At 51.8% G+C, this 13,140-nt stretch overlaps 1 protein-coding gene across 1 annotated transcript in view; it reads left to right on the plus strand.

The window, feature by feature from the left end:
* Window positions 1-10,848: 10,848 nt before the first annotated feature.
* The window catches only part of LOC119094296 (protein trachealess-like), a 108,647-nt gene continuing 106,355 nt past the window's right edge, over window positions 10,849-13,140 (plus strand). The window contains 1 exon segment of the mRNA XM_037217369.1: window positions 10,849-10,971. Coding sequence (XP_037073264.1) covers window positions 10,868-10,971 — 104 coding nt within the window. The 5' untranslated portion in view covers window positions 10,849-10,867.

Here is a 13,140-nt window from a genome sequence, read left to right on the forward strand (position 1 = left end):
TACCCCGGCAGGTTAACATAAAGGACCGCACCCAGAGCACAGGGCCCTCAGAGCAAAAGGAGAGAACCTAAGACCAATGTACATGAATTATTGCTCTTGAGTGATCGAGAGTGCCTTGAGAAATGACGCCTAGGGCCTCCGACAGCAGCGTAGGGTCTTCCGAGCAATCAATGATGTGCCAAGACCAACGTGGCCGGCCCGTGTGCGATCAGGAGTGCCCGGACAGATTAACAGAAAGGGTCCCGAAAAAAGCGTAGGGTCCTCTGCTGATGAGATCTGGAAAGGGCCTCAGAATAATGAAAAGGGCCCCTGAACATCGAATGCCTCGATACGGTAACCTATATATAGGCCCCAGGGACGCGCGGGGCCCTCCGAGCAAGTGGAAAGAATCCGATTCCAATTAGAAGGGCCTTTGGGCATCTAAAAGTAGCCTGACAGTTTAGCATGCTGTGAGCCTTTCGGACCAATGGGAGGAATCCGTGGAGGACCGCTGATCTATCAAGAATGCCCCGGCGGGTTAGTATTGGGGTGCCACACAGCGTAGGTATCTCCGGGCCAGCGAAGGAATAAATGGAAGCGAGAAGGACCCATAGCGTTCAGAGTGACTTGGCAAGTGGGCATATAGTGTCCCCGGATGGGCTCGGGACAGCATATTGATCCTTAAAACCTCCCCAAACCAAGCCTCAATCAGCGAAGAATCATTGTTTCTGCTCATGAGCCTTTCCGTTTCGCCTGCCGCTGCTCTTAGCCGCTTGAAGGCCCTAAGACGTCTAATTTTGTTGTGTTTTATAATCAAAGCTGCGTCTATTCGGCCGATCCCATCGGCCAAGAGGGGGGGGAGAGGGGGCATGACCCGTGCCCCCTGCCTCCTAGATCCGCTTTGGGTGCAACACCACACTATATGCAGCATATCTTGTTGCCTGTAATGTCACTTTGCTACTCACACAAACTGCACACAGCTTCACTCTGTGTTCCCCCTGTCACGTGATAATGACATTCGTGCAATCTGTCCAGAAACGGTCGCTGTTAGCATACCGCCGGAGAGAACATAGCAAAAGGCTTTTAACTTGAAACAAGCTCTAATGAATATCATTACATACCAAATGGCATGATTAGCGGCAACACAGCAGTTCATTGACGACATGTAATTGCCCGCAAATTATGACAGACACCCAGTTATTTACAAAAAAATCCTGTAACCACTGAGTGTGCACGAAAGCCGCAGCAGTGAGCCTTACAGCAGAAACAACAGTCGTGTCGGTCGGGCGGCCCAGCAACAACCGCGTCGGTCGGTCGGGCTCTGCAACAGTACAGGTGTCGATCGGGCGGCCCTGCAACAACCGTGTCGTTCGGTCGGGCTCTGCAACAACAACCGTGTCGGTCGGCCGAGCCCTGTAACTACCGTGTCGGTCGGGCTCTGCAACACAACCGTGTCGGTCGGTCGGGGGCTCTGCAACAACAGTCGTGTCGGTCGGTCGGGTTCCGCAGCAACAACCGTGTCGGTCGGTCTGGCTCTACACAACACCGTGTCGGTCGATCGGACTCTGCAGGCAACCTTGTCGTCGGCCGGGCTCTGCAACAACCGTGTCTGTCTGTCGGACCCTGCAACAACAGAGGTGTCCGTCGGTCGGGGCTTGCAACAACAGATCGGCACACCAGACTCGGTTAATCTGTAGGCAGCAGATGTGTCGTGGAGCGGCGAGATCAGTGCGGAGAGACGCCAACGCAGCCGGAGTTGTTGATTGCAGCAGAAACTGTCGCTGCAGCAAATATGTCGGTGTAGAAGAGGTGTCCTGTCTAGAGGAAGTGGTCGGTGCAGCGGGGGGTGTTAGTGTAGCAGTAATGTCAGTGCAGCAGAGGTGTCGTTGCACCAGTGATATCAGTAGCAGCAGAGATATCAGTGAGGTAGAGGTGTTGGCGCAGTAGAGGTATCCGGGCAGCAGAGTATCAGCGTAGCTGAGTTGCCAGTGCAGCAGAGGGGTGGGTTCAGCGATGTGACAGCGCAGTAGAGGTGCAACAAAGGTGTCGTGGCAGTAGAGGTGTTTTTAGTTGGCAGTGGAGGGGGTGGTGCAGTGGAGGTGTCGGTGCAGTAGAGGGGGTCGGTGCATAGAGGGGGGTCGGGTGCAGGTAGAGGTGTCGTACAGTAGAGGGGTGTCGGTGCGGTAGAGGGGGTCGGTGCGGCAGAGGTGTCGGTGCAGTGGAGGGGGTCGGTGCGGCAGAGGGGGTCGGTGCAGTAGAGGTGTCAAGGCAGCGGAGACGTCGGTGCAGCAGAGATGCAGTGGGGTCGTCGGAGCCCCTGCCTGGTCGGGACTGACTGACCTTCATGACCTGACCTGATCAGCTGGCCTGGTCCGGCCGCAACTCCGACCGTGGCGCGGCTCCGGCCACGGATGGTCAGCGGCCGCAGCAGGGGCGCCGGCGCCTGCTTCCGCCTGTCCCAGTCGCCCGCATAGCCTGGGCGAGGGACGCCTGCTGATATTGTCTGCGTGCAGACTCTGAACTCTGGCGTGTGTGTCAGGCGACGCTGAGCTGACCTTGACCTTGTGACGGACCACGAACTGACCTTCACCGACTGATCGGGCTGTCAGCATGACCAGCCCGAGCGGAGGGGGCCGGAAGGGCCGAAATTTTGCCTGGGAGTTTCGCCAGTGCGTGCTACGACGCTCTGTCTGCCCTAAGCCGCAGCAGACGTTGCGTTTTCCGCTTCGGCCGGAGTTGAAGACTGTCAGATTATGCAGCTATTTGCATGACAATGACTGTTCAACCGGTTGGGCCAACGGCGCGCATCGGGTCTTCAGGCTGCGGTACGAAATCTCGTCGTCTAGTAATTGCCCATTTCCATTTTATCGGTCCACGAGCACTGCGCATACCTTCGTGATGCTCTCAGAACTGTCCGTGTTGGCTGGACAGTGGCTGCAGAACACTCCCTTGTCCGGGGGCGCGGGTCCCGGTATCGCACAACAGCTGACGACCACTCAGAACTCCGTGGGCTTATGTCGTGCCATCGAGAAAGGCAGTAGACCGGGTGGTGAGGTCAGCATTGCAGAGGTAAATAGTAAGTGCGCTATCCAACCAACAGCCACTTACAAATGCAAACAGTCACCATGCAACATGCTAATTGAATGTTTTAGATAGGAAATCAGATTGAATGAAGATAATCACAATCACATCAATATTATGATGCTTAAATAAGGAAATCAAAGGCATGTGTAAGGCGGCTGATTCTGCATTTTCAAAAAAAGGCTCAAATGCAGGCGTTTGCATTGTTTTCGTATATTGTCGAGTGCGAGGTAATACAGATAGCTACCGGGCTGATGTGTGTTACTATAATTCATACATCACTTATTCGGGTAATGCCCGTTAACGGAAGTCCCAGCGAGTGTCACATGCATGCTTTTGTCTACGCCAGTCTTTTGATAATGAGTAGAACTTGTGTGATGTCTTAATGCTAAACGAAATGCTCCCGGACGGCAGGCACGTACCCGCGCTGTTACCGCGGACGCGCTGCACCATGTACAGCCCGGCGTGCGGCACTGTAGCGTTCTCTTCGAAGGCGCTCCTCGTTTATTGTATTCCGGACCATTCGAAAATCATCCAGCGGCAAATGAAACCCAGATGTACTGGTGGGACAAGAGCCAAACAGCGATAGTGCCCGGGTGGTAATGAGTAATACTGGTCACGGTAAAGCAGGCTGGGCCAGGCCAGCGCGTTCATATGAAATGTGAATCGATTGTATAGCTTATCGTCCTCGCCTCATTGAGGGGTGTGTATCGTGAAGTTTGTCAGACTTTTGATGTTGTCCTTAAAGGAAAGTTCCAAATTTTAGGACATTAAAGTAAGCATCACATAGAGTGAAATAAGCGCGCTTATAAACTAAAGTATGCTTTCAAGTGGAAAAGGCTGCTGCAGACAACAAGCTTTCTCTATTTCGTAAACGTGCTACCCACAATGCGCCACTTTTTCATTACGTCATGGAACATTTGTATGACGTTGAGGTGCTCCCAAATTAGCCATCCTAGGTTGCTTCCCTTAGCACTCACTTGTACTACCGCAGTCCCAGGGTGGTGGCCGTGGCGGTGCTGGAAGTGTTTGCTGAGCCAAAATCATTATGTGCTCGTGGTTCTGGTCCTTTTTCGTGGTGTTCTTTCAGATTGATCCGTAAGTTCAAGATGTTTTATTGCATTGAACACTCGGTTGCGACGCTTTCCTTGAGTAATTCTGTCAGTAGCCTTATTTCGTAATAACTAGCAACCTTGTCCACTTCTAATAATGTCTAGCACAAAATGTGATTTGTGATTGAAGTTTGCACAGCTTGCTCAACATTGATTGAGGGCAGATTGACGCCCATTACGTCTGGAAATAATGCTCACAGACGCCAGATATGAACGGCTCGACGGTTATACCCTTCTTGGCCTTGAGCGCCGTATGACCTATGGGAGACGGGATTTGAATGACGTTCCTATGGCGTCATTCACAGACATTATTCAGAAGCTAGCATTGAACAAAAATGACCTGGTTGACATATCTTTTTGCATGGACCGTCACCAAGAAATCAAGATATCATTTGCATGTAAAAAACAGAATTCATCTAATAATCCATGCAGGTCTATATAGCCAAGCATCATCATGAAGAGGATGCGAAGACGGTTATGGGGCAGTTAAGCATTATTATACATTAAAGGTTGACGTATAGTGTCATCACCCTTCTTCCGGCCGCAAGCAGCCAAGGTGGCTGGTCGGGTTGGTGGATAAATCCGTTTATGATTTCAACACCATTTCCAAGTTTTATTTTGGCAACGAAGACGGCAGGTACCGGGCCAGCCGACTGGCACAACACTGGACAGATTGCCAAAGGAGCGTGGGATGACACGCGGTAGAGGCGGAGAGTTGGTGGTCGGGGGCGAACCGACGCGAGAACGATGTCACTGATCGCTTACAACATTGTTGGCCACGCCGCACCAGCGCAAAGCGAAGGAAGTGTGCAAATGATTGTACGCTTGTACTCGAAGGTGGCGTAAGATTGCTGCTCAAGATGAGACGAGTGCCAATTCCTTGCGCGAAGCCGAAGGCTGAGTTCTGGGAAATTCTTGCCCGAGACTTTGCGAGCAATCTTTCGTCTGGGGTTTCCCACCTTGTGCACCAGAATTTCGGTCTGACAAATTAATGTAAACATGCTTTCATCGCAGCCATTTGATATCAGATTTGCACAAGTAGGTGCATGAATCGTGATTTAGCTAACATTTGTTAGCAACGGCCTATAGCCCGTCGGGACGAGACCACTTTTGTTTTCGTCCGAGCGCCCCTCTGACGTCACCACCCGTGGCCACTGCCACTGTCCTGCCTGTGGACAGAGGACAGTGGACCCGCCTTGGCTGGACGGATCGGCAGGATAGGACCTTGTCAGAGTTACAAGGACATCTCCATACCACATGGTTATACCGCACCACAACTACAGAGGATGCGTCTGAACGGGCAACCCACGATTGTGGATAAAATAATTTTCGCAGCGATTAACTATACGCGACATCCAAGGAAAAGAAATCCCATGGTCGCATGCGTTATCGTTTTCTGTTGGTCGGTCTATCGTTTCTATATTCCTCCCTAACTCTTACCTTTTTGAGCGTGGCGCTAGCATGGACTGCTGCGTCCCAGAGGTGTTCGCGATTTTTAGCGAACTACTCATTATCCCTGTCCTTATCCTGGCCTAGCATCCTTACATCCTGACGCTTATTGCTCTTCTTCCTGTGTTACTTTCGCACCTTATTTTGCCGTGCACTTGGACGTCATGGAGGAGTATCAGCATATTCATTGTACCGGAGTTTTAAGTGTGTCCGACAAGTGTTCTGCTTCGGAAATATTCAGCATGCTACGAACCCCCCATTGAATATATATGCATACCTACCAACGTCCAATGCATGCCCGTGGCACTTCCATGTTGTTTTTGGTTACTCTCTTGATGCAATGGACTTAGCGATGTGAAGAGATGGAGTCAGGAGAACGGATATTGTCTTTTTTCTAATATGCCATCCAAATTCGGTCTGAACCATTTCACTACCTAGATTTATGGGATCGGCGCCCACGCTGAGCCGTGGGCGCTGTTGCGTGAGGCCTGACCTAGCCATTAGGTCATGTAAATGCCGGATTAACGACAGAATTTTGCGGTGAACGCCTCACGTGCCGCAATGCTCGGCACGGTCCGACCGGCCCTCTGGACGTCACGTGGACATTATCGTGGTCGCAGCCGCCCGCAAGCCGTCTAGTCAGGGGCAAGCGACGAACGTTCGAAGCAACTCGAACGCACCCCGCTACGGGTGGGTGATCAGAAGTCAGGCGCTCTAACCAGCGTCTCGAAGTCCCCTCACTCTCTTAATTCGTCAACGTCAATAGACCAGGCATTGTCGTATCATCAACATGAAGTTTTACGAAAACCAGAAACATTAGCAGTGAATGGATGCACACATGGGGATGCAAAGCATATCTAAAACAATAAAAAAGAACAATGTTGCATTGTGCTAATAATCGCAGCTAATAAGAGTCCACTGGAAATAGGCGGTCTTTCGCTCTGGCGTGACATAAAACATGTCCCAAACGCCCAAAATAGGTTAACTTTCACAGATGACAACTAAAGCACTGAAGTTTAATTTCGACGCTGTCACGCACCTTAAAGTGCAATGTGATCAGGTGAAGGCAGGTCACGTTTTTTAAGTTCGTATGGTCGTAATGTAAATTCTTATTCAAAGTCCATAAACTGTGTTATAACTTCCAAACCACGGGTTTTCAAATGGTCTAAGTTTTTGTATATTTGTGCCGATTTCAAAGAGCAGATGTCTTGGCCGTCGCTAAATATACCACCCCATGACTAACTTAAACAAATTAAGGGCGTTATGTTCCAAGAAATGGAAGTCAAATCGAGCCAAAAAATCCCAGAATTCGTCTCAGATCACCAGATAACGGTGCGAAAAAGCTCAATGCAAAACCTGAAAAGTGAGAGAGTAAGGCCCGACCGGTCTAGGTGGTCATGCCCTTACCCTTCAGTGGACTTCCTCACATCCTGATTTGCTAGTGCTTGACTGTCGAGTTGCGAAGTAGTGTTTATTGTAACAAACGCTACTTGAAGCAAAGAACGAGAGTTAACGAGGCATGCATCAGATCGCTCAAAAATTGCTGAGGGTCTAGACCCCAGCAGCTTCTGTAATTAATACACCCGAGGCATTATGAAAGCGTTTAGCCTGTACGGGATGCATTAGGGGTCTGGCAGGAGGCGGCACTGGTATCGGATTGCAGCTAGCGTTACCCTGCTACCTTGCTATTCGGGATGTATTAGGGGTCTGGCAGGAGGCAGCACTGGCATCGGATTGCAGCTAGCGTTACCCTGTTACCGTACTATACGGGACGCATTAGGGGTCTGGCAGGAGGCGGCACTGGCATCGGATTGCAGCTAGCGTTACCCTGCTACCTTGCTATTCGGGATGTATTAGGGGTCTGGCAGGAGGCGGCACATGGCATCGGATTGCAGCTAGCGTTACCCTGTTACCGTACTATACGGGATGCATTAGGGGTCTGGCAGGAGGCGGCACTGGTATCGGACTGCAGTTAGCGTACCTTGTTACCTTGCTATTCGGGATGTATTAGGGGTCTGGCAGGAGGCGGCACTGGCATCGGATTGCAGCTAGCGTTACCCTGTTACCGTACTATACGGGATGCATTAGGGGTCTGGCAGGAGGCGGCACTGGCATCGGCATTGCAGCTAGCGTTACCCTGTTACCTTCCTGCGTGCTGTCCGGTACGGAGTGCGTTGGTTTGCGTGCTGTCCGCTACGGAGTGCGTTGGTTTGCGTGCTGTCCGGTACGGAGTGCGTTGGTTTGTGCGTGCTGTCCTCTACGGAGTGCGTTGGTTTGCGTGCTGTCCGGTACGGAGTGCGTTGGTTTGCGTGCTGTCCCGGTACGGAGTGCGTTGGTTTGCGTGCTACCCGGTGCAGAGTGCGATGGTCCGAATGCTGTCCGGGACGGAGGACGCTGGTCTGCTTGCTGTCCGACACGGAGGCGCGCTGGCTCGCGTGCTGTCCGGTACGGAATGGGCTGGTCCGTGTGCTGTTCAGTACAGAGTGTGCTGGCTTCGTACTTTCTGGTGCGAGCTAAACTCGTCCAATACCAACACTATAACTACCAGTATATGTACATGTCGTCCATAGGTTACCATTGAAGCTTGTACATCACCTGTAAACAGTGTCATAAAGAGAGAATGGCATGCAATTTTTGGCGTAATCAGTAACTTTGTAAGCTTTTACTTCGAATCAGATTGCATAAAGTAGAGGTAACTATATGCTCCTACGCCCGCAAAGTTCTGCAATTTAAGGGGAAATTTGAAGTAAGCAGGCACTCCCCACTTCGCCAAGCACCCATCGGGTTTCCTCAGAGCAGCTGATTTGACCGTGAAGAAGCCAGTTGCTACGACTGAAGTAAAATAAAAAAGATGCTCTGGCCCGTTGTAAATCAGCTGTGGTGATCGTAGAGGAGCCGGTGCATGGGCGGACAGGAGCGGAGGAACGGAACATTTAGACCGAAAATCAACCTAAAAGGAAGAAATTGTTGAGCTGTGGAGCGATGTCAACATATCAAGGGCGGATGAGTACGTAGGGTAGATTTGTACGTACATGTGCGAAAGTCGATACGACTACAGTCCGTATTGTAACATTGAAGACACTACACACATACGCTTAGAAGTGTGCTGGATAAGGCTGGCCGGACGGTGAGAGAACATACCTCTTTCCCACATGTCGCGGATTTCACGAGATCATGTTTTCTTTCTTGCTACGACACGGACAGATCTAAGTTCACAAAATGCACAACTTAAGGTAAGGACAAAGTCAGCTATTTCAGGGAATTTTTGTCGTTGAGGTGCATATCGTTTTTACACGTGGTGCAGGGAGGCTCAGAGTATGAACATGAGCACACGAAGCAAGCAGCTTGTTTACTTCTGCGAGTAACGGAACAAGATCGAGGAATATAGGATATCTACATTTCAGAGAATAAAAAAGTGATCGTAATTAGTTTAGGAACTACTCGGCACGTAAATCACAAAATTATTACGGACTTAACTCATAAATGACCACACTTTTATGCCTCCTTAGCGGTATTTCGGGATTTATTATAGGCGTCCAACCTCTCGGGTCCAAAGCGACAACATCGCTGCCATGGCAACGATCGCCTGCATAGGAATTGAAATCATTTCATCCCTGGCATTTTACGATTACTTCATAGAAGTACTGCCAGGCTTATGAAACCTGGCGTAGGAAGTAGGGAGTTACGCCGAAATTGCTTCGGCCAGCATGAAGTAAGTAGAAACTTCTCGTTATGAAAACTGGTTACTGGTGAGCCCGACGTTCATGAGCACTGTCCTAATGCGCCATTACGCAAGCGATGTAAGGCAGTACAAATGCCCGCATTTGTGGCATGAGATGAACTTTCCGGGAAGCGGAACAGCGTGGTAGCACATTTTAATCAGCGCGGCTACACAAGGCTGTGTAACAGGAGCATAAGCAAATTGGGGATTTAAAACATTGTGAATGCATATTTACACGCTGGTTCTGCCAATAATTCACCAATTGCTGAGAAACTGAGTGAACGGTGTTGCCTTTATTCCGTCATTATCCAAACTCCCCCATTCACATTCCATCGAAAGCTTCACTCAGCACGTCAGATGGCTCCACTCAGGATGTCGCGTTGGGAGGGGTAGCCATTTAGACCATGCCTAATGGTATGTCTGCTAAAGATTTTGCAAATGGCTCCTGCGCACGAGCTACAATGACTTCATAATTCATTTTTAGCTACAATCATCTCGCCATTTAAAAGCCAGCGGTGTTTGTCATTTCTAACGGTGTTTGGGGGTGCTAGCCTCGTGGATAGCTTCGGCGCTTGCTCACTGCCTATAATACAGCGCCTGAGGTATGCGTAGCCTCGCACTTGGGATGATGATGTCAGGGCCGGAAGTGAGGCAGCCTGTAATGACTGTCAGACAGCGTCACTCCGACACATGCCAAGGCGGCAACATGTGCCTTGCCGGTGCGCCCACGCGCTGCGTCCCATTTGGGGCCAGGTGGTGGTCATGCAGAGACAGAAGAGGCCTGGACAACTCACAGCCGGCTTCAGACTCGTCACCTCTACTGGCGGCGGCGCATTAGCGACGTATGTCTCCTCAGCGTCGATGACATTCTCCAGCCGAGGGCTAGCGTTTCGTTGGCAGCCCGCCGTTGAGTGACGCCTGACCGGCTCACCATTCGGCAGGCGTCTGGACCGGACGGAGATAGAGCCAAGCTCGGAGATAGCCCGTAGGACCAGTCATGACTCTGACCATTAGTCGGTACGCCGCCTGCTGCCGGCGGCGTGGCCGCTGCCGGCCGCCGCGCGACGCATCATCCATCATCGGTCTCGTTACGAGTGGAGCGTCGGCGCGCGGCTCGGCCGCCTTCCCTATCGCCGCCCAGCATCGGCGCCGCCGCGGCCCGCCGCGCCACGCTCTCATTACCGGCCACCGCCGCCGCCGCCGCCGCTACATTCATTTTTTCACAATCACCCTCCAATATTAGTTTTTGGAAAGGCCTTTAGCACCTGTGAGTGGCTACCTGTGTTGGAAGCTCCGCCCCCGGCCGGCGCGGCGGCCGCTGATTGGTCGGCGGCCGCATGGCCCGGCCGTAGAAAGTCAATGCCGGACGGGCGGCCGGCATGGGCGCGGGCGGCCGCGCAGCTAGCTGTAGTTGGGGATAGATGGCGTGGGGGAGAGCGGCGCGCCGCCAGTGAGGCCTGAGCTTGAACGTGCCGCCGCCGCCGCCGCCGTCGCCCGCCGCCGTCGTCGCCGTTGACACCGCACCATGATGCAGCCCGGAGACAGCTTCCCGGGCAGCCACCACTCGCTGCACCCGCACTCGCATATGCCCATGGATCTGCATATGGCGCAGGGCTTCCAGTACTACCGGTACGTACGGCGCCCGCAGCACTCGCTCAGGGCAACTCAGTGCGCCTGCTGCCGGCTGCAGGAGCGAGCACGCGGCCGAAAGGTCTGCGAGTGTGACGCCATTCCCATGTGCCCGGTGGGGGGCCGATCGCCCGGCTTGCTCTGTCGGCTGGGTCGGGATGACACCAAGGACGGCACCGGTGGGTAGGGGAGCAACGCCAAGTGGCACGGGCATCTGACACCTTTCTCTTGAAAATCGACATTAACCCCATGTGGCAAATGTTGAAATGCTGTTGTTAGCTCACGTTCCGTGGCCTCTCCAAACCTGGGCACGGGTGGAGAATATGCTACTGCAGGCGTGACAACCGTCGCTGAATATGTTTGTTCCTTAAACTTAGCCACATTAACATTTATTGTGGCGCTACGTGGAAAAGCCGGGGAAGAGATAGCGTTTCCTCCCTTCCCTCGCCAGCCAGGGTCTCAGAGGACCCTTGCCGCGGCAGACATGCGTGTACTGTGGTGACCTAGGACTGAAGGTGCGCGATTTCGACTGGCCATTCGACCAATTATGTATGCGTTAAAAAGCAGGCGTTATGTATGCATCAGTATATAGCTATAGGTACTTACATCTAAGTATGTCAACAGGCGTGATGGTGCAGCAGACGCGTAACGTTGTGGCAATGTATTCTGAAAATGTGACGAAACAGTGACGAAATCTACACATTCAGCGGTGGGTGAGGGTCAGAGACAGGTGAAAATGACCAAAACTATTCATATTTCACACAAGTTCCAATCATTCCGGCCGTTTAACCCACGGTCGCCTCGCAGATCCGTCCCACTTCGTTTATGGAAGAGTTGTGGAGGAGAGGGGAGGGAGCCTCTAACCGAATCATGAACTACATCACTGATGCTCTGTGTAATATGAATGGACAACATCAGACAAGTTACGAAAAATCTCAGTTGATTTTACTTAATTACGTTACGATATGTCGGAAAACTTTTTAAAAAGCAAACTTTAATCATCAAGCACGAATGCTTGTGCTCTTTGTAGTTACTCGTAAAGAGGCCCATTTTACAGCTTACATGAAATTGTGTTCATCTACTGATAGAGAACACCATTGGTCCGATGCACTGGCACCACCGGATAACTATAACCCTTATGGTGTTATATCGCTAGTACGTGACACATGAAACGCCTCCTGTTTGTTCTAAATGGGAGGCGCACAAGACTGCCTCGCAAACGAGCATCTGTGCTCAAACCCAGACATGTCGAAACTATTCGAAGATCAGTTAAAGTAACGATACTAGCAGATCAATAGATCTCGGACAGGTAAGAACGCACCTGATGTAATCTATCTTACGGAATAATCCCGTGTCACAAGCATCTGAAAGACCTTTTTCGAAAGCCGCAGCCTCCAAGTGCATAGCAGTCAGTCGGCAAATGCATAGCAACCAAATTTTTGAAAGAAAACATCTCAACCTGATACGATGAAGGAGAACAACCTAACCCAAAGATGAGGAAACTGAGCTATTTACAGCACTGTGAACATCTCCGGAAGCTGAAGCGCCCACTCCCATCGCTTTCTTCCTGAGACCGTCCAACCCGCTCCTATCCTCATAGCGTCATGTCGTTCAACGGCGCGGAGGGGCAGATCAAGGCACACAGAGACGTGTAGAAGGACGGCCCAAGGAGCACTGCATGCGAGACTGCATTCATTATGGTTTTAGCCATTTTTTATGAGCTCAGGGTCTCCTGTGGTGTAACCTAAATGTGAACTGAAGGGGAAGAAATGCGATCTGCCAGAAGTTCCAGTCATGACAGCCACGATATGTAATTCGGCTCGTCGCATCCCAAAGATGCTGTCGTCAATGCATGCCCACATGTCACGCCGGGCAAACTTATCAAAGTCGACGAATGCTCCTTGCCATAGCGAAAGCGCTAGGATTCCGCACTTTGACGGGTCTGTTACGTCGTTTACCAAATTTGACGGAAGCATTCCATACAATCGCTGAGCGGGTAACACGAGCCCGGCCAGTGGGATGCAGGGCTGCCGCTGTGCTTGCGGGGACTGCCCCGTCTGGCAGGGTCTGAGGCCACCGCCCCCTGTCTCGCTGCCGACGGCGGCAGTCAGGAGCTGGCGCACCGCGGCGCCGGCCGCCGCCGGGCCCCGGTCAGTAGCGCATGTTTCG

This window comes from Pollicipes pollicipes, unplaced genomic scaffold (genome assembly GCF_011947565.3).
Source record: "Pollicipes pollicipes isolate AB1234 unplaced genomic scaffold, Ppol_2.1 Scaffold_4002;HRSCAF=4701_pilon_pilon_pilon, whole genome shotgun sequence".
Lineage (NCBI taxonomy): Eukaryota > Metazoa > Arthropoda > Thecostraca > Pollicipedomorpha > Pollicipedidae > Pollicipes > Pollicipes pollicipes.